This window comes from Athene noctua, chromosome 3 (genome assembly GCF_965140245.1).
Source record: "Athene noctua chromosome 3, bAthNoc1.hap1.1, whole genome shotgun sequence".
Lineage (NCBI taxonomy): Eukaryota > Metazoa > Chordata > Aves > Strigiformes > Strigidae > Athene > Athene noctua.
In genome coordinates, this window is record NC_134039.1 from 10,649,994 (window position 1) to 10,671,317 (window position 21,324).

The window sequence follows — 21,324 nt, forward strand, 5'->3', positions numbered from 1 at the left end:
AGCACTCGCTCATATCCCGTCCTTTTAGCAAACTAACAAAGCAACACCAAACTCTGTGTCACTCATTTTGAACAGCAGCAACATAACCGCTGTATAGACAGGGGGAGTAATTCCAAGATTTCATTTCGGAGGTGGCAGCCAGCACGCTGCAGGCACAAAGTCACGGGAGGGGGCAGAGCAATGGTGAGAGCACAGCAACTGCATAAGACGGGGCAGGGAAACTGGGGAACCTCAGCTAAGAAAAAACCCCATGAGGTAACCAAGAAGTAACTTGGGAAATAATTTTTTAAAAAGAGTACTACTCTGTATTACAATGCTTATTGTTAAACCCTCTCTCCCCCCTCCCCCAAGACAAATACACTCACTCTCTTCTCTGCATCATCCCCTTTTCTAAAGAAGGGCAGAAATTTGAAGTCTGTACACATAAACCTTTGAAAACACAGACGCACACTTCAGTGTTTACAATGCGTTTGATAGGACAACCACTTTATTACAAAGAACAAACAATGCTTTGAAATAAGACTGATCAACTTGAATTGTACAAAATGTCAGTTTCCTTGTAGAGGTCATTAAGTAACAGGCTGTAAGACTAAGTTCACGTCAAAATCGCTATCCTGAAATATCAGATAACAACAGTAATACTTATTATATCTTCAGAGTTTATGGCATGATCATGTGCTCTACTCCAAACTACATTCAAAAGATATTGCTATAATTACTTTGAAAACACAAAGTGTAGGTTATTGTTCATTTCCACTTTCACAAGAACATTCTTAAGGTGAAGCTGTAGCCTCTGCCATAACTGGCAGGACTGTCCTATACTTACAGTCACAACTTCCCTAAGGAGTTTAGTAAACTTAGACATTTCTACAATATGGATACTGTCATCTGATAGATTTCAGCTTCTGTTACATGTCCTTTAGTGATATATGAAATAAATGGATAACACAGATTCTCAAAGAGCTGATGTCAACAGTCTTCCAAACAGATTTAAAATCAAACAATCAATATTTGTCTGATATCTAGTTGATAGGCAAACAGGTGGGATTTAGACATTATAAATACAGTTCTAAAAACAGACCACAAAGTGTATTTTACAGCGTGTACCACAATTTCATTTTGAAGTAAAACTGTGAAGAACTGAGGATTTGTATATGATCACTATTCAACGTCACCCAGCTTGGACAAAGAAGAGGAAGTGACATCTTATGTCAAGTCAGCTGAAGAAAGCACACTTACAAGAAAATTATTCTTTCCATTGAAAACGCCACAGTTTTACCCTTTGGTAGTTGTGACATACCCACTGAAAAAGAAATTGTGCAAAGCATGTGAAACCAAGTGCAAAAAAACTCTACCCAGACATACCCAACAGGTTTTATTCTTAAATAACAACTCTACAATCACAGCTATCAACCAACAAAATCAAAGCCACAAGTGTTTTCTCTAAAGGCTTCTTTCACAGTACTAATAAGAAAATCCAAGTTCTATTCTTCTAGTTAACAGTTCATGTGTATGGTATTTTAGTTATCAGACAGTATTGGTAGTGAGATCATACCTGATGAAATGGACCATTAAAACACAAATATTTTAAAGCCAGTTAACTTCAGGAAAAGTCCTATACATTCATACTATAAACACTGTTTAAAGTGAATCTGGGATATCTGTCATTGTCATAAACACAAGATTTTTCTCTGGAGTAAAACCACATGTTATTACTCCTGTGCCACAATTAACACTATTATAGCCATTTATGGTCCCCAGCACTTTTTATATGCTATTATAGCATGTGATGTGTTGCGATAATTAAGGCTGTATCAGCACTTCCATTACAACCCTGATTTTCAGGGTAGCTAAAACTTGGCTATTAAATCTGCTCTGGGATACTTGAGCTGTTAAATCTCTTAATATTTTAGTGATACCTCTCCCACCAAACCAGGCACATAATTTATTTTAGTTTATATATTTACAATCGCTCTTAAGACAAATTTAACTGGCAGAGGCAAGAAATTCTACCTTGATGTACAGTCTTTTGGCATTCGGGGCAAAATTAAAGTGCAAAGTATAAACTTCATTGCACAGTAAATAATTTAGATTTTATTTTAAAATAAATCTTATTTAGGTGCCTCAAGCTACTCACCTAGTGACCTTGTCCAACTCAGCCATTTTCCTCTACACTTTGGTAAACATAGGTTTATATATAGATACATAAATAGCATTTAAAATGTTTACCTTTATTTCACTACTGTGAACAAATTTTTTCTTTTAGCATAGGAATGGATCAACCTATTCCTAGAAGTAATGCTTGTTGAATTTATCAGCTAGCTAGTTAATGTAAAACGATGCATAGTAAAAGGGAGATACTGAACTTGATTGGTAGAATATACTGGTAAAGCAAACAAGCACTTAAGAAGATTAACTGGAATAAATATGTTGAAAGTTGCCATATAATATGTGCAAAATTGCTTACCATGTATTCTAAACTTTGGTTAAAATTTTCAGATTGAAGTTTTACAGAAACATTATGGAAGCAACACAAGTGATTACAAACACAGGAATGAGGTAAGTTATTATTAGTGCAAAAAGCAAGCATATGCTAAAAGCAAAGCATATGAATTTAAAAAAAAGAGAATGAATCTCATGGAAGTTTTCATACAAGACCAGAAAGGTCTCTTGTAAACATTGGTATTTACAAGTTTAAGATTTGTACAACTACAAAAGGATAATTCTAAGTATTAGTAGTGCATTTACAATGAATTTACGTTTTTTGTAATAAGAGAAATGACTAAGTTTATCTTTTTTCCTTTTAAATCTTCAGGGGATATCATTCAAGATTAAGATATTTGTTACAAATAGTAGAAAAATCATTTCTTTACAAAAAAAGTATATATTAAAATATTTATACATTTTAAGTTACTATATAATAACTGGAATTTTTTGCCTTGTACTCTGGCACCACAGTAAAGAATGTGGTATAAGGAACTGAAACCAAACAGAATTTACTCATATACCAAATCTTAGGAATTATTTATGCAAGATTGGAAGCAATCATGGGGACTCTACCTCAAATACTACTGCATATGCCAATTTTTTATTTGTTTATTTTTATTTTGGAACTTACATTTTAATGATCACTACCAAAAAGAGCTATGGGATGGGGCATGGTCCTCCACCCCACCATCTTCAATATAGTTTCTATATGGTACTCATACCTGAGCAAGGCTGCATAACGCTGATGTTTCAAACATAAAAAAGGTTATATACTTTTAAGATAAAAACAATGCAAAAATAAAATATTTGTAGCATTTACAAATAGTACAAGAGTTACATTAAACACTACATTCGAAACTTGAGATTTATTATGTTGTTTCTACTTTGAGCTTGATGTTTTCATGTCTGCAAAAAGAAAGAGACGTTAAATGTTTCATAATTTCATATCGTGTATAAGGTCAAACACTTTCAAACAACTACTGTTGGAACTACTGTTTTGAACAATGACTGAGTTCTGGGATACAGCTCATGGTCAAAAGCCTTGCCAATTACAGGGTTAAACCAGCATCGGAATACTAAACATTACAGAAGGCAACTTCTTTGTTGTTGCTCTCCACCTTAGAAGAACATGTTCAAAAACAAGCAGTGGTGTATTCAAGAGCTCGGTTTCAACCATACCCTGTGGATCAGAGCCCACAAACAGAGAGGTCAGCTAAACCTACACAAAAATTCACTGCCCCCCGAGCAGGTGGGCACACGGCCCTCGCTCTGCCCTTCCTAACTCTGCCTCATGCTCACAGGACCTCTTGCTGAGCAAAGCCAGTTCCCGACTAGCAGAAAGCTAAGCTGGAAAGGGGAAGGAGTGGGATGAGAGCAGAAGTCAGCAAAACTTACTTTGAGCCCCTGGATTGGTTTACTTAAAAGGTGAGCCAGAACTGATCAGGCTAAAAACTAATCTTTATTTTCAGTGGATCCATTCCCATCCCCAAATCATCATGAAACTGTACAAATTCAAGCTGAGGGACAGGATGACAAAACCTCTCCCGGCTGTAATACAGACTTTGAAGTGTATATGCATCACAAAAATGCACCTTACCAAAAGTTTTTCTAATGAGGGGGAAGAGATTGAAAAAAAATCTGATTACACCCTTGCATGCAACTGGATTACTTCTTATTAGAATGAAAAACTTTTGAGCTGATGAAGGGAAGCCCAGGGAAATCAGAAGCTTACTAGGCTTTTATTATTTGAGGGACTGAGTAAGACTCAATAACCAACATTTCAGTCTTTGCTTGTGAACAAATATAAATTTTTTTTTAAATTGTTATGCCAGATTCAACAACTAAATTTTCTTAAAACTTCTACAAGGAGCAAAACAACATTTCAAGAACTTCACGTGCACTGATGAGAAAAACATGGGTTCTAGAGACACAATACACCATTTTCTCCACCACAGCTACAGCCCATTTAAATGCTGCCTTGGACATGGACTTTACCTTGAAGCCATCGAACTTGTGTGGCTGGTCCGTATCCTCTCTCATTCTTCGCAGAAATTCTGAACACTATAGCAGGTCGGGAAGTGTAATCAACATGAGCATTTGAAAGCTGGGCAGCAGTCACTATACATGAAGTTTTAAGACCACAGTATATTCTCATAAATACAAGCTGACTTGGATTTTCCTGTAATTGTGTGGAACGGATTGCTAAGTAGGCAGAATATTCTAAAATATTTCCAGAGGGTGAAGCAGGAGGCTCCCAAGAAAGATGAATACAGTCTACACTCTGTAGAAAAAGGGAGAAAATGTGACAGTATGTAGGTAACCATTAGATACATTAATATATATGTATAAAAATATATATATAAAAAATATACATACAAAGAAGCATAGAAATACAAAAAAACCTCTAAAGATCATCTGAAAATTCTAACCCAACATCATCACTCTTTGGAGGTAAGAATGTATCTTTTGACTTCTTTTTTAAAAGCATGGTAAACCCCTATAGATTTAACGATGCAGAAAGAGAAAATCATGGGGAAACTATCAGATGATTAAGACGTGTATCTGGTAACGTGATCTTTAAGTGTTAAAATAACTCCTTATAGCAAATTTCTTAAAGAATATTACATTGAGCAGAATTAACCGAGTAAGCATCTGACAAGAGTTTATATGACAATTTCAACTTGAAGTAAGACCCTAACTAAAACCAAGAGTTCCGAGATTAAGCTTGTGACAGAATTTTATACATCAGAACTAGAACTACCTGTATTTCTTACCTTGGTGATTTTGACTGTTGAAGGAGCTCCAGGAAATCCTGGAATGCAAGTCTTGAATTCACTGATTTTACTGAAAGGCCCAACACCACAGCCATTAATTGCAGCAACTCTGAACCTGTACACTGTGCCTGGAAAAAGATCCTGTTTCTTAAGTAATCTGTAGTCTGGTACATCTGCACCTTCCATCTGAAAATAAAGCAACATTTGTGTTAATATTTAAAATATTCTAAATACAATTAGCCTGAAAACACATAAAGTGGGTACTGATAAAAGGAGATTAACACATTTATTTTAAACAGAAAATCTAATATTTTTATACTTAAATCAGAATTTACAAAAAGGTTGTGACTGAGGCACTAGCTCACCCCAGAGCAGCTGATCTAAGCTGCAATATAAGACAACATCTCTAAAAAAAACTACCACGATGCTTTTCAGTCATTTAAATTGAAATGCATCTCTTGGTCATTTTTACTCGAAAAACTAAACGCAAAGTAGCATTTCCAACTGTACAGTTTATGATTTAATCAGCATACTCTTCTGTCCTAAAAAAATACCTTTAATTCAAAACCAGTTATTCCTATAGTTAGGAGTTGCAATTTGATGCATAGGCAACCAAAATGTTTTTAAAGAAAAGCACTGTAAGTTAATAACAAATAGGTTTCTGAAACATTACATGTACTTCAATGTTTAAAATATGCACTGATGCATCCTTGAAACTTAATTTTCCTTCTGAATAATGTATAAGAAATCACAATCAATATAAACACTGTAAAATGTACTATGCTCTTTAAAACTAAGGTGTGTAATTTTTATAGCAAAGCTCTTTCAAAGAAAGCTTCTGTTCTTTTGTTTCTGACTCAAGAAAACATATGCATTCTTTTTGTTTCTAATATAAACTTACACGTGCAACAATATTAAGTTTCGTATCTAGTCTTTTTAAACAGCCTAGGCTATATTTTATTAGTATCTTTAACAATTTGTAAGCAAAGATTCTGGAAACAGGTAGAAACTGAAAAATTTCAATGCTGTACAGAAACAACATAATAAGAAATTGTGGGTTTTTTTAGTTTTTAAGGACTTTTACTGGTTTCAAAGTTCACTAAGTTTACAATTCTTTACTAAAGCTAGAAGTACGTAACGAATAGCAATAGCAGTATTAGAAGTTTCATATTATCACACAAAAACAACAGAAGAGAATTGGAAATAGTAAAAAAAGGTGAGCAAAATACACAAGGAACTACTGGTCACAAAATACAAAACTCCTATAGGCACCAGATCCTGCTGCAGTATTATAAAATCCTACATTTTGTTGTCAACCATATGGGCAACAGATTCCAAAATATGTATGTGTAAGTTATGTCAGAGGAGACTTAACAACTACCTTGTTAGAGATGTTCAGTGTTTCCTCTGGCAGCAAGTAGAACTGGCTCACCACAGCACTGCTGTTCTTAAAAATTCCAACATCATACCACTGCCGGTCTCTTGTTTTCACCGGTGCCATCTGTCTTTGTGGAGTTTTCTAGTATTTGAAGAACACATTATGTAGACTACCCATGCTTCAACGTAATGTAAAAAAAATGTTGAAACTCTATATGAGACAATCCTCTTTTATACCAGTGCTACTTTCTTATACTTCAAATGAATATGCATGTATTTTTAAAATACTGTTCAAAACCAGCTGGTCCTTATGCATTGATTTAGACACAATCCATCACAAAAAAACCCCAGAACAACAGTTGGGATTTCACCTCTGACATACTAGTTTAAATAGGGAGGGGAAAACGTTTAAAGCTGTAGAACTAAGTGTCTGTAGCAGCATGTAGTTGCGAGTTAATTTCACTCAGAGGTCAAGAAGTTCCACAGGGTGGTCCAACACCAGCTGCTCTACCTGGGATTCAGTTGTACCTCAGCCCCAAATCATACTCTCTTTCAAGTCGCCGCTGAACTCATTCAGAGCTGAGAACAGGGCCTCTGCTGTGGCATGGGGTGATGGTGGCGGAGGGCATGGGAACTGTTTCTGACTGACTCAGAAAGACAAACCGTCTTTCCTGCTTTTCTCCAGGCACCAGGAAGGGGACTTGCATGGTCAGTGTGCCCAGTGCAGACAGGCCATGATCCTGCCAGCATGGGAAAGGGGCAGGACTGGCAGCTGCTCCTGGCAAAAGTAACCCCAACCCAGCAGCTGCTTCTTCCCATCCTTAGCTCCTCTCTTTTGGTGGCAACAGTGGCACCTTGGTTTTGAGTATTAAGTTGTAAGCAGGTGAAATAGGAAGCATTTACTTTTTCAGGCAGTATTTACAGCTTGCATAGCCAGTCCCCATCTCCTCTAGGGAAAAACATCAAGATGTCAGTTTAGTTACGTTTCAAACCTATAGATCAGCAGCTTACACTAGTCTGATCTAATATATACTTCATTTTAAATTCAGTTGTACATACAGAAAAACATTTTACATTTGTGCATCATGCAGCAGAGAGATCATTCCACTGTGCCAGTCTATAAAAATGATTCAACAGCTGAAACACATACTTGGATCTCCTCCCAACTACACAACTGCTACTTAGACTCAAATCAAACCCACACAATGCAATTAGTTTTACAACAGAAATGTCTACCCCTGTATTATTCACTTCAAGCCCTAAATATACATTGCTTTTCTTCCAGAGATATAATTAAAGGAAGACAGAAGAGCCCTTACAACTAATCAACAGAACAATAAATACAGCAATATGATTATACTTTTTCAGACTTACAGAGGAGTGTGAATCATTTGTCTGTCCAGTATTGACCCTTGTTGAAGGCATGACATAAGCAGTTTCAGCAGCTAGAAACAAAAAGTTACATTTAAAAAGCTTAAGTGATACAAAAAATTTAACACAAAATCCAGAGTACGAAAGTTGACCTCAATAGCCATTTACAAGTATTTGTTGGGAAAGTACGTCTCAGACTTCTTTTGCATGCAGCTCTATTTATAACATGAACAACTAATTTTGGCTTGCATCATATTTACAGAACAACTGTAAGCAGGCTGCTACAGATAATACAAACAGAAGTCAGGACTCTGAAAATCCTAAAAAGTGACAGAATTATGAAATCAATATGAAATATTTGTGAACAAATAATCTAAATACCAGATTGAGACACATACTGATAACATTATATGAATCGCCTAAGCATGAAATCTTAACTTGAATGCATTTTTTCTGACATCAATACAGTCTGAATTCTGAACATGAGCAGTTAATCTTTAAACAATCCTAACAAATGGGAAAAGAACGTTTATTAAATTTAAAACTGAATTGTAAAAAAAAAAATAAAATCAAAGCACATAAGCAATACAAGGGAATATTAGTATTCTGTAACTCTGTTTCTGGGTTTTGCTTTTAAAATACAATACTGTTTGGTAAAAATTACACTACTCACAGAGTGTCAATAAAAGAATACAGTTCACTAGTTAACTCTCAAAACAATAGCAAGCACAGCCTGTTGATAGTCACAAAAACCAAAACTTGAAAAACTACTAATATATTTAGTTTCTGTATTGCTGCTTATTTGGGGTATTACAAGCAGACAGTGAACAGGTCACCGCTTTTGACTAGTAGTGAGCTAGCCACATGAACTGACCGTATTCGTTACGGAGGTCAGTTGTTTAAAATCAAAATCATCCCAGGCTACTATCTGTAGCCTTTCACTGACTAAATAAACAGACACAGCAAATGTGCTATTGGCACCAAAAGTGGCTGTCACTGCTGTTTAGAAAATGGGCTTCTGCATAAATCAAGATTTAAAGGACTTTTCACTTACAGGAAACAAAGTGGTTTACAAGCGTATAAAAGGAATATCCTGATTTTAAAAGATGTTTAAATCATAGCAGAGATCATCCAGGCTGCCCAAGGTCCTCATTGCCCAAAGCCCTATCTCAATCCCAGGTACTAGTCAAGATGGGAATCCCACCACACTAGAGGAACTCTGATGGCCTTAGATATATATGGCTCAAAATACAGTATGTGAAACACATTTCAAACCTTCAGATTTTGAATTGAATGTTGTTAGTGAAGTTTCATCTTTAACAACTGCCCCATTTGTACTTGATGATTCAGTTTTAACAGCCTGCTGGGTTACCATAGTTTGTGTGCTGGAGACAGTACTGGATACAGAAGCATCAGGATTTACAGTTCGTTTGTCCAAGTCATGTAATTCACCTACATTTGCTGAAGTCTGGGGACCTTAAAAAAAGAAAATAGTAACCAGTATTCAATATTGGTAACACTTAACAAATCTCAACTTCATCTAATGGCTTTAGTTTCATATAAAACCAGAGTTTAGCTCAGATATAGGTTAGAATAGATCTGATTATATGAATTGCTAATGCTTTCCTTAGGTCTGTAACTTAAAAACAAGAATCTGTCTGCACAGTCATAGATATATGTAAACAGTTATATTAAAATGGAGATTTCATTTGTTTAAAGCTTGCTATTCTTTATCTATGTGGCTATGAAAGGATTAATTTGGAAAAAAAATCCTAATATAAAGTATCCACACAAATCAGTATCACAGATTTGTGACAATCAACTTAATCTTAAAAACTGTGGAAGTCTGCTTCTCACTTAGCACTAGGAGCCCAAATTTCCACACAATACTTAAATTACACTGGAAAGAAAATGAAAATCCAACAACTTTAAGTTACATGACAGTCAAATATGAGCAGATCAGGTGACTGAGCCTGGATTCACCACACTGAACTCAAGGCACTTCAGTGAAATGCCTAAATCAGTGCCTTGTCATCTTCTATTTCCTCTACAGAGAGGAACGTTGCCTAAAATTTTACATCAGCTAATAGCTTTTTACTGTTAATAGACAGAAGTAGTGTCAAAGAGAGCCTGGAGTTACTATCACGTTAATGTTGTAAAATTAATCTGGCCCTGTCACTCTGTTCTTTGATGTTAAAACCAGCTATTCATGTTTAAAAAGGCACATTTGCCACCATAATAATGAATATATTGAGACTTTCATGTCCCTTGCAACACTTCAAACAACATAAGATTTCATTTTTCCTCATATCCTCTAAAAATACATGCAGTAGTAATGAGCACAAGGGTTTTTTTAAACTGCAAAGGCCTCTAATTTTAAATTGAAAGACAGAAATAATCTTATTTTATGTTTATGAGATGAATTTTAACTCTCACTTTTTAATTAATTTTTATTCTATAGTCATCTTACTTGAAGTACAAACAGGCAAAAGAGAAGGGGCATTTGATTCTTTGAATCCTGTAGCATCTGCATGGTTTTTCATAGTCTCCTGTGTAATCTTGTTTTCAGGTGCTGCAACCTTTTCTTTTCCTTCTACTTTTAATAATGAGTTGGATGAAAGGGAAACTTGGACCTAACCAAAACAACATATTTGTTAATGTTTAACTGCAAAGTTCAGAAATTTCAGTTGCAAACATGGCATGAAAATGCTTGCTTTAAAACCACAAACAAAAACGCTCTAACAAGTCCCCCTACCAGTGTAAATCAAAAAAAGAAATCAACTTCACAATCCACCTTATCTTAGCCATTATAAAACAAAGACTCTAAGTTTACTTGGAAGTGTCCCTGACACATACTAAATTTTATCTGAGAGTGAGCTCACATTCTTGTGTTATTACATGGAAGTTCACTGATGCATACATTTAGTCTACTGGGGGACTTTGAAGGGGTGGGGGGGAAAAAAAAAAAAAAAAAAAAAAAAAAAAAAAAATCACAATTACAGAGGCTTTCAACCTTTGCTTTCTGGGCACATACCCAAGATATTTCTACTGTTAGTAAAATTTATAGTACTTCTACATGTTTTCTACAAGAGTACATTATGGATCCCATACAGACCTGAGGCCTTACACAATTAAGAAAAGGTCTAAATTTCTAAAAATGTGATCCTGTAGCCAGAGTTTGCCCTCCCTCTTTCTTTTAAATTCACAAAACAGTGGACCATGTATAACGGCATAACCAGAATAGATAATAATTGGGTTTATACTGCAGTAGGAACCTACATGTAAGCAGATGAGCATAAAACCACCAACAAAGAAGGAATATGCCTTATCCTTTTTTGCCTTCCACATTAATTTCATCATTTTGAGGATACTGTTCCCTTCAGCCCCAGGCACAATTTGGTCTTTTCTCAGATTCAACAGTATCTTTTCTACAGGCAACAGGCTCCCAGTTAGCATTGACTGTAGAAGTCAATACAGTTGCAGTTTCCCTTCTGCATTACCAGGAAGAGGACTTTAAAGACTGTCTGTCAATCATAAAAGTAAAAATTATGTGAGAAAACGGACACAGCTACTTCAGCAGATGTCTTGTCTTTGTTTGATTTGGGTTTTTTTCTAAGGCCTAAAAAAGTATGCAGGGACGTTTAAAACTGAGAAAGTGTTTCAGCAGTTTTCTTGCTTCCCACACTACTTTGCCACTTGGGCATTTTTCAGTTTACACTTACGTTATTAGGAATGACATTATTTGTTTGGCTGGGATGATCCACCTTCACTTCTGGATAAGGGACACTAGGCAATGATTGTGGACTTTGATGTAGAGAAGAGCCACCTTTTAGGTAAACAAAAGCAAATTCCAATCAGTTACATAAAACTTTATATTAAGTTGGTTGGAATATATTCCAGTAAGCAAGAGGGAGACCCAAAGTTGCCTTGAAGGAAGACTTGGTTGTAAGGCTGAAATGAAACTGCATGGCCAGTCAGATAAAATCCCTTCTTCACTGCTTCCTTTCTCATATTATGCCCAGCACTGTACAAATACCTTCATATTCAGATAGCTGGACAAAACTGACAGAGACAAGTTAAAGCTGAGTTTTCCACAATTATGATGTATCTCTTTTGGGAATAACCAAAGAAAAGGTGTGTGTTTCTCTCGAAATTTTTTTTTTTAAAAAACAAACTCATATTAATTACTTATGCAGCCCTCTACCTTTGCACAAACATTAGCGTAATGTGATCTGACTACTACCTTGTGAACTCAGCACTGATGTCTCAGGAACCCCAGTACCAGGTATTCCAGCTACTGATGGCACTGGTAAGTCAGCATGCAATTGAAGAAGGTATCCTTCAACTGTAGGTACTTCATCCCATTTCACTTGGAAAGAGTTGGTTGTAGCTCTAATCAGCTGTACCTGTGATGGTGCTGGAGGTTTCTCTACAAGAAACCAATAAAACACAGATGGCATGTTTGAAATTGCCCTCCTTTACCAGTTTAAGAAGTATCTATATAATGCAAGCAAAATCAATAGCTCCTTTTTAACACATAAAATATATACCAAATTCAACAAGAAACAGTTGTCAAAGGTGGCAAGTCAAGTCAGAGAATTATGAAGTGCCATTCTGGAGTGTTCAAAACCGCTGAAGTTTTGATGCTTTGTTTCTTAATGGCTCTTCTGCTGCCAGTAAGTATTTGGGTTGTACATACATTATTATAAGGATTACAAAGACAAGAGATCCTCATCGTTTCCTAAAGGGCTGTGTGCAGCTCTTTGGCTCCTAAACCTTTACATATTCCTGTAAAGGATTCACAGAAGATTGCGCTTCCTTTTTGCTTGCCCTCTGCAGCTAAAGTGACCTTTCCCTTAAACTTCTTCAGGGGCTGAAGCCTAGGCATGATTCAGTGCCAACGACTTGCTCCTCTCACCTGCCTTGGCGCCTGACTAGGCTGCACTCTCAAGCACATCCCTCCCCTGCTGCTACCCTTTTTCATCTTCTGACCTTCCTGAGGGAAAAAGAAAAAAAGACCAAAAGAAAACACAATCTCCTAAATGTTTCGCAATCTCCAGTAACCGTTCTCATACTTCTGCTTGAGCAGTCAACAGCTCCCTCCCCAAAGTACTAGTCTAGTTCCCTCTCTCCCAAGACCATCTCACTGTCCTGCCATCAAGTCAGCTATAAAGAGTGATTAGTGCTCCAGAATTCCCTTCGGCCCCAGGAATAATTTGGTCTTTTCTCAGATTCAGCAGTATCTTTTTGCAGTCCAAGAGATGAGGAAGCAGCAGCAGCAATGATCCCAAGAGAAGGAGGGGTTTGGTAAAAAAGAGTAAGTAGCAGCAGAAAAGGTCACTAAGAAGAGAGGCCAGGAACCCTGAGTTTAGGTAAAACACCCTTTAGCACCTTGTATCTGCTGACTATGGCATGCAAGGCAGAATCTAGCCATGAGGTTCTTTCAGAGGCTTTAAACAATTCTTCCTAAATGTTTTCAGTTTAAGTTGTAGCTGTAGCCTTCAAACAATCAGCAGTGAAGTGCAGTTTATTTAAATAAGCTTTAAAATTTAAATAATCTTTGAGTTTGCTACAGCTTTAGATGTTCTGATCATCAATGATACCACCTTCCCATACGTTAATAAAATATGGAACATAGTACAAGTCTCTTCTTTATTTCTGACTCACCAGTATCAAGGTACCAAAGATCTTTGCAGCAGACTTGATTGTTCCAAGCTTTTCTGTAACCATCTCTACCACTCCAGATATACAGACGAGTGCCAACCGCTACAGCACAGTGTCCTGCTCTTGGCCCTGGTAACAAGTTACTTTTGTCCTCCTGGCAATCTGAGATCAGACCTATCCATTCTGTGGTATCTAGTAAATGAAACTCAAAAAATTTAGTTTCCACATGTTTTCCAGAACAATCAATACAGATGTTAATACACTTAACTGCTCAGAGAAAATGAAAGTAAGTCACCTCTGTTTTTATAGACAATTGCATTTAAATTTGCAGTATTACATAGAGAAGGTCGCTTCTCTTTGTAAACAATTAGTCCGCAAGATACAATCAATTAATACAAGGATGAATTTTCTGACCTCTGGTTGTCTCTCTCAGGCAATACAAGACCAGAAACTGAGGATTCAGTGATATTACTACCACGTTTAGAAAAAACTAATTTCAGGATCTGTCTCTTGTGTTCTTCTATAAATGAAGAAGGAGTATTTATATTACTTAGCATTAAAGCTGTACTAACAAAGATTTGCATTGGCAAACCTGCTGAATGTCCAAAGAAAAATAATAATAATTTTAAAAATCACTTCTTAAGAAAGATGAAAAAACCTGTCATCTTCTTTAGCCAGCTAGGATTACAACCATCTATCCTAAAACTTTTCACAGGGTCTTAAAAATATTTATTCTACTCTGTTAAGAAAGTACTAATTCAAAATGCCCACTCCCAGAAAGGCAGAAACACTAACCCAAATTAAGATAAGAAAATGAACCGGTACACTTCCATTCACCATCATGAGCAGAAATTTCACCTCCTGCTGACTGTGGAACCCATCCACCAAAAACATACATTCTGAAATACAGGAAAAGAGGGAAGAGGGAAAAAGAAAAGAAAAGCCAATTAACATCCAGATCTGCTGCATGTGCTCTCTCAAACTAGGACAAAACAGAAAATTTCCAGTGCTTTACAGTTCTTGTTTACAGCAGATTTTATTTGTGTCTCTCTTTAGAATGTATTGTAGTAGATATCTACTTTCTGCAATTTTTGAATAAATTAACTGATTAAAAAAACAAACAAACAAAGCCCCCCAACTCCTCAAACAACTTCCCAGAAACATAAGTTAATACTGTATCTTTTTACAAACTATCATACTGCTAATACTCTCCAAAATCCACACATTTACACAGAATTTCTACAACCCTTTACGGCAGACCTCTCAACAAACCATTCTAAAACTGGGAGTACATAAGTCAGATATCAACATTTAATACGGAACACAGGCTACAAACTACTAACATTTTCAGTAAATAATAAAAAGCTAAGCTGCTCGATTATAAAATACAAAGCTTTCACATGTCTTTGCCCTCTTGCCTCTTTCACCTCACTCCAACTTGTAAACTGATATAAAATGGACTGAAACCCATGTTTAGAAGTCCATTTTATCAATGCTATCTGCCAAAACAAACTATATTGGCAAGAAGCAAGTAATGAGGAGCAGACTACAGAAAAACTGGCCCACAGAAACATGGAATGATTTTGCCTAGAACTAGTTCAACTCTTTGGGCAGTTTTTTTGTGCAGCTTGTTCAGCTGTGTCACAGGCACAGAGGCACTCAAGTTAGCTCCTGACAGAGCCAGCTCAGGTCTAGCTGAGACTGCTGCAGAATGCACCAAGGTGCATTAAGAAGCCTGGGAAAGCTGCCTGGGGGTTGGGCAGATTGTCTTGCTGGATGAAAACACTGACAGTTTGATACCCTTAAATTAACACTGGTACTTTTTAATTTCCACCGAGGTGGGATCATAGAAACAGAAAAGCTCTACAGGGCTGATGGTTTACACTGAGCAGTAGTGGATAAGCATCACCATTCACCTACTAGGTGTACCTTTCTAGAGTTGAGCTTTTAACAACAGACATACTTGTTTCCTATTACATTGGCCGTATGGAGACTGCGAGGAAGTGGTACTGTCCCTTTAGTTTCTGGTCTTGACCAGGTCATGGTTTCTAAAAGAAAAAGAATAAAAATCCTCAAAAAACTTGTTAATGTATATTTCACTACCTGGATTTTAGGAGGGAACATACCTCTAACATTCACAAAACAAAATTTCACTGTTCTAAGATGGCCACTTTAAGAAGGCACAATAACAAGCACTTAAAGCTTCCTTTAAAATTCACAGGAAATACTGACAAACGAATTGGTTATCAGTTTATCAAAAAGATATATTATGGGTTTGTTATGTTTATTCAACTTGGTTATCATAGTGACAGTCTTTAAAGCACTCTAAGGAAACAATCTGACACTGTAACCAAAATCAGCGTGGATAATACATGCAAACAAGGTTGCATCTATTTAATTCCAAAAATTACAAAACGTTAACACTATGGTGTAAGTCCCAATAATATCTGCACTACATCATGCCATTAATGCTTATATGCTATATTTTTTTCCTCATAGCCAGTAAGGACCCTACACTGACTTCTACTGGCAAATCAACTCACCTATGTCAAGTTCCCAGAGATCATTAAGCCGACAGCCACACATCCCTCCAAAAATATACATCTTTGGATTTCCCAAATCTTTTCTGCAGTATACGATGGCTGTGTGAGATTCTCGGGGAGATGGCAAGATCCCTTTGGTCACAGGAATACTCCAGCCGACAACGCCAGAACCGTGTTGCAGCTCCAGTTCATAGAAATCATTTAAATATCTATGGTATTATTGTCAAAGTATGAAAAATTCACTTATAAGCAAAATTACAAGTGAGCTTTAAACCCTGACCGCTTCCAAGTATTACAGACTTCTGTCTTGGGAGAGTGTAGAATTTTAAAATCTCAAAACATTTGATGGCATTGCGGACAATACCAAAACTAAATGGATTTAAAACAAAAACTGAACTATTATAACTTGTTGCCTCTAAGGAAACATGCTTTCACATCATACTTAATACACTTACATGAAAGAAACATTCAACATTGGTAAAAAACTTCTTAGCAGAAATAATTACATATGGACAAACTTGGAATAAACTGCAAAGCTGTGAGAAATACATGATGACATGGGACATAAGAGATGAATTTCTGCAAGTCTAAGGCAACAAAGGTGAAAAGACACTGTTTCTTTTCTGATGTCTTCAGGCTGGCCAACAGACAATTAGACATTTGTTGCTGAATCTATCTGCAAGTTATTTTTAGATAATGGTCTTTGAATCTTGGCATTCACACCAATTTGTTTACTGAGCTTAAAATTGCCAGTTTATGGCTCAGTGGATATAAGCAATCTGAACTGCTGATGCATGTGGATATAAAACTTCAGCATTACAGCACTGTTTGCTGATAATAAAGGCAACTTCAGCTGTTGCTTTAAAAAATTTCCAGATGAATTCGTAACTGTTTTCCACAGCATTATAGAGGAAACTTCCATTGTGAATTCCCTGATGACTCATGAGATTTCACTGATTTAAGTAAGTCTAACAAACAAGGCATTCTTTAAAACATCACCCAAAATACTGGGCAAAATACCAGTCTACTCAGGTTTCCCTCCAAAAGTGTCAGAGCTGTCAACCAGTGTTACACATTGTGGGATTAGCAGAAGAAATAGTTAAGCTTCTTAGCATGTAACTTCTCCACTGCACAAATAATCCAAATGGTATGCATGACAGTCTCCCTAGAATGTTCCTCTTCAAAGCTGTCATATCTAGTAATTTATTTTTAAAGACATTGAATTCAAACGAAATCAGCATACCTGGGAATGTTATTATTTGAATCCTCACTTTCATTTGCCAGGCCACCAAATAAATAGCACTTGTTACCATACAAAGAAAAGCTGTGGCCAAGTCGAGGACAAGGTGGTGATCCAGTGGAAGGAGCTTGAGGTTTTACTTTTTTCCAGAGCCATCGACTTGCCTTAAAGACAAGAAGAATATATTCAGAAATATCTTCATCTAGTCATTCATAGTCAAGAGAATTCAGATAATATTAAAAATATTTCAGAAAATATGTGAGTGTTAAGGGAATGCTGGGCTTTTCTTAAGATATACATTAACGCAAGAGTAATGTTCATGAAACATACACGTAAGAGCTAATGTTCATAAAACATTAAACATTTTATACTTTATTTAGACTAGATGGAAGTCTCTTTTTCAAAGTTATTTAGATTTTCTCTATCTTTAGAATCTATTTAAAGAGTTTATTCTTCCTGTATCAGAGCAAAGCTCATCTAACTTTCCTCTACCAACTCCTCAGTTGGTAATATAAAATGTGTTTGTTCATAAACAGATAAAGTAGTCCTCAAATCTGAAACATCTTCATAGATTTCCTACCTGCAATTCATACAAATCATTACTGTATCTTCCGTATTCAACCATTCCTCCAAAAACTAGTATTCTGGTACCATCACAAACAAATCCATGTGCTGCACAGCCTGGAGGAATATCTCCCCTTACTGCAGGAAGGAACCACTGATTTGTAACTATAGTAGAAGAAAAAAAAAAAAAGATATTTCAAGCAACAAGAAGGAAAGTATATTTTTAAACACCTCTGCTTTCTAAATAATTACCTCTTACCAGCAGATAACTGCAAATGCATTGTTTGTTTAACACTAAATTTTAATTGAATTAAAACTTTTTTTTTAATAAAAAGAAAAGGAAACAGCTCTGTCAAACCTCTATCAGTGTTACTCAATATATGAATGAGCACGAGATTCCTGTAACTAAGTCAGTTACCAAGGGTCACCCAGCAATTTAATAGACTTGCCAAAAAAAGAGGCTAATGAGGAACCTAAGTACAATTCTGCACAAAAGAGAGAACTACGATAACTTAGAGGGAGCTAGCCCTAGAAACAGAATTATTAGAGCTACAGCAGCATGGCAGTGTGCCTGGCCTTAACAGCCCTATTGAAAAACTAATTACACTGTTCCGGGACCAGTCTTAGTATCTACAGAGCACTGCACTGGTACACGGGAGAGGAGAGGCAGAGAGGCAGGAAGAAGCAACTGAGACTGCCTGATGCAGCAGCAGCATACTGGTGTTTAAACTGTTCTGGAACTAAAGAATTACAAGATAAATTATCTCCTTTTTCCTAAGGGTTTTTCAGGAGCATGAAGAAGGAAAGTGTGAAATTAGAAGCTTCCAGTGCATGTTGCTGCAGGGGATTAAGGTGCCCTCGCTGTCTGCCAGCTCCTCGGAAGTCATCACACTCATAGCAAGAGCAATGGATGACAGCCCAAAGTCATGCAGCCCAGGTCACAACCCTACACCCTAGCCCACCGAGAAAGAAAGAAGGCAGTTTGGGCCAAACACTCATTTGGGAACCGGAACAATGGAGTCACCATCCTTGCTGCAAAGCGAAACACCTTTAGCAGAAAGTCTGGGTAGAAAAATAAAAACGTGATGTTAAGACTCACTCAAAAGGCGCCCACCATAACCTCTGTTCTGATAGCGTCTAACTGCACTGTATAAGCGCTTTCTTTAGATTACTCATGAAAACAAAACCGTGTGGTTTTTTTTTCTCTCCCCCAAAAATGTGATTGAGAACAGCAGATCTTTAAGCTACCATGGAAAATCTGCTTGGAAGAACTCTTAACAGTTATCATTTTCCACTTAATAAGCTACCTCCAGAACATGTGCTCCCAGATCTTATCTCAAAAACACTCAAAAGATTATTTTTTTTTTTTTGGTGGTGGTGGGGCACGACACATGATAAAAAGAATTTTTGAATGATTCTTAAAAGTTGACAAGTTAAAATGCAAATTAACGTGCTCTCATGCTTTTGGTATGTTACACAAAAAAGCAGCTAACACCGGCTGACTGAGAAGCACAGATCAATCACCTAACTCTCCCACCTCAGCCCAAACTCTGAAATTACACAAGTTTTCAGCCTCATACAGCATCCCGTACAGTAACTATTTAGGCATCTGATCTTTCACGACCAAAATCGGTCTTGGGCAGCTTCCTGTTTGGAAAGGCTCCCAGTGCCAACATGTTCACTTTTCTAATCCATCCAGATTTCTGTTTCAGCGTGTTCAGCTCTCGTGAGCTGCCACCAGAGGGAAGAAGGAGAATCCGGACAGTCGAGGGGGCTAATCCAGCCTCCAGTCATTCAGCCGATAATGGGCTCACTCGGCACCCCAGGACCGAGGGGCTGGGAAAGCACAACGGACGCGAGGCGCACGAAGAGGTTTTCCAGACTCCTTTTATCCCAGAAACGAGCATTAGCCCCGCAACACGGGCCAGGGCGCAGCACAACCCCGGGAGGACCCCTCGCCCAGGCAGATTTCCCACCCCCTCCACCCCCCGCCAAATTTCGGCTCCAGGCAGCTTTTCAGCCCGGGGAGAGCCCACCCCCTCCGCCGCCCAGGCTCCCGCGGGCAGTCCCGGGGGCGGGCGGGAGGCGGCGACCCCCCACGCTGTGAGGATGCCGGTGCCCCCGGCGGCTGAAGACGTGACAGCCCCGCCGCTGCTCTCCGCCGCCTGACAGCCCCGGGCGCCCCGGCCCGGCCCCGCCCCGCGCGCTCCCAGCCCCCCGCTCGCCGCGGGCCCTGCCCGCCGCCCCGCCCCGCGCACCCGTGTTGTAGACGTGCAGCTCATCGGCGATGCCCTCGTTGCCGCCCCCGAAGATAATGACCAGCTCGCGGATGGCGACCGCGCGGTGCCCGTGGCGGGAGCGCGGCACCGGCCCCGTGAAGGAAGACACCCGCCTCCAGCTCAGTCCAGCGGCGGCCGCCGCCATCTTACCGCCACTCCCACAATGCACCGCGCGGCCGGGGCAGGCCGGCGGGGGGAGAGGGAGCGGCGGGGCGCCGCCGCGGGTCACGTGACGGCGGCGGGGCGGGCGCCCGTCAGTGTCGGGTGTCGGTTACCCTCGTCCCTGAGGGGGGGCTCCGGCCGCCGGTCTCCTCCGCGCCGCGGCCGGGGGGGGCGGCGATCGCCTGCCGGGTGCTGGCTGCTCCCCCTCGGTGACGGGGGCCGGCGGCGAGGCGCGGCCGGCAGCTGCGTCTTGTCCCCGGCCAGGGCGGGGACTCAGAGGCCGCCTTCTCGACGGCTGCGGCGCACCCCCTGGGCCGTGCCAGGGCCGCCTCTGGCACAGGCCGCTCTCTGCGCGGCTCCCTCCCTTGCCTCGGCGGGAGTCCTGTCAGAAGGGCGCCTGTCGGCGGCGCCCCGCCTGTGGGGCTGCTGCCTGCCGGCCCGCGGTGTGCTGCTTGCTCAGGGCAGCCAGCTCTGCGCTCAGAGCCTCAGAAACGTGCAGCAGGTTGTGGGGTTTTTTTTAAACTTGCTAAGTGGTAGATGAGGTACGCATCTGAGAAGGGAGTTGCTGTTGAAACACTGAAGGTTGAGATGAACAACCACGGTTTCAGGCCTGCGGTTAACAGCAGATGATCTGAGTAAATCCGATCTCATTTTGCAGGACAAGCTGCTCTCTTTTTCCTGTGTGAGGGGGCTGCTAAGTGAGAATATAAACACGTGAGGCTGAGGGAAATCCAGATAAGGTGTTACTGGGTTGCCTGTAATGCAGGGGTTGCTGCCAGGTGCAAGCAGATGGTCCCAACGCTGCGGGCTCATACAGCTGTGTGCTTAGATCTGTTCAGGATTCACGTAAGATGGAAGGGAGA

General features: G+C 39.0%; 1 protein-coding gene across 1 annotated transcript; it reads right to left on the reverse strand.

The window, feature by feature from the left end:
- Positions 1–3,401: 3,401 nt before the first annotated feature.
- HCFC2 (host cell factor C2) lies at positions 3,402–20,454 on the reverse strand. The gene is made up of 15 exons (XM_074901953.1): positions 20,279–20,454; positions 18,037–18,185; positions 17,460–17,620; positions 16,217–16,425; positions 15,637–15,721; positions 14,469–14,572; positions 13,677–13,865; positions 12,253–12,438; positions 11,732–11,835; positions 10,480–10,642; positions 9,285–9,485; positions 8,013–8,083; positions 6,643–6,780; positions 5,262–5,447; positions 3,402–4,768 (listed from the first exon to the last, which is right to left on the reverse strand). Exons 1-15 carry the CDS (start codon positions 20,442–20,444, stop codon positions 4,454–4,456), a joined length of 2,427 nt encoding a protein of 808 aa, XP_074758054.1. The 5' UTR covers positions 20,445–20,454; the 3' UTR covers positions 3,402–4,453.
- Between the last annotated feature and the right edge of the window lie 870 nt (positions 20,455–21,324).

Excerpts from the sequence above, each read along its gene's own strand:
- HCFC2 (XM_074901953.1), bottom strand. The coding sequence starts at position 20,444 with ATGGCGGCGGCCGCCGCTGGACTGAGCTGGAGGCGGGTGTCTTCCTTC. Across the intron at positions 14,573-15,636 it reads GCCAATGTAATAGGAAACAA|AATGTATGTTTTTGGTGGAT; the intron begins GTATGTCTGTTG and ends CCTGTATTTCAG. Across the intron at positions 4,769-5,261 it reads CAACAGTCAAAATCACCAAG|AGTGTAGACTGTATTCATCT; the intron begins GTAAGAAATACA and ends CTTTTTCTACAG.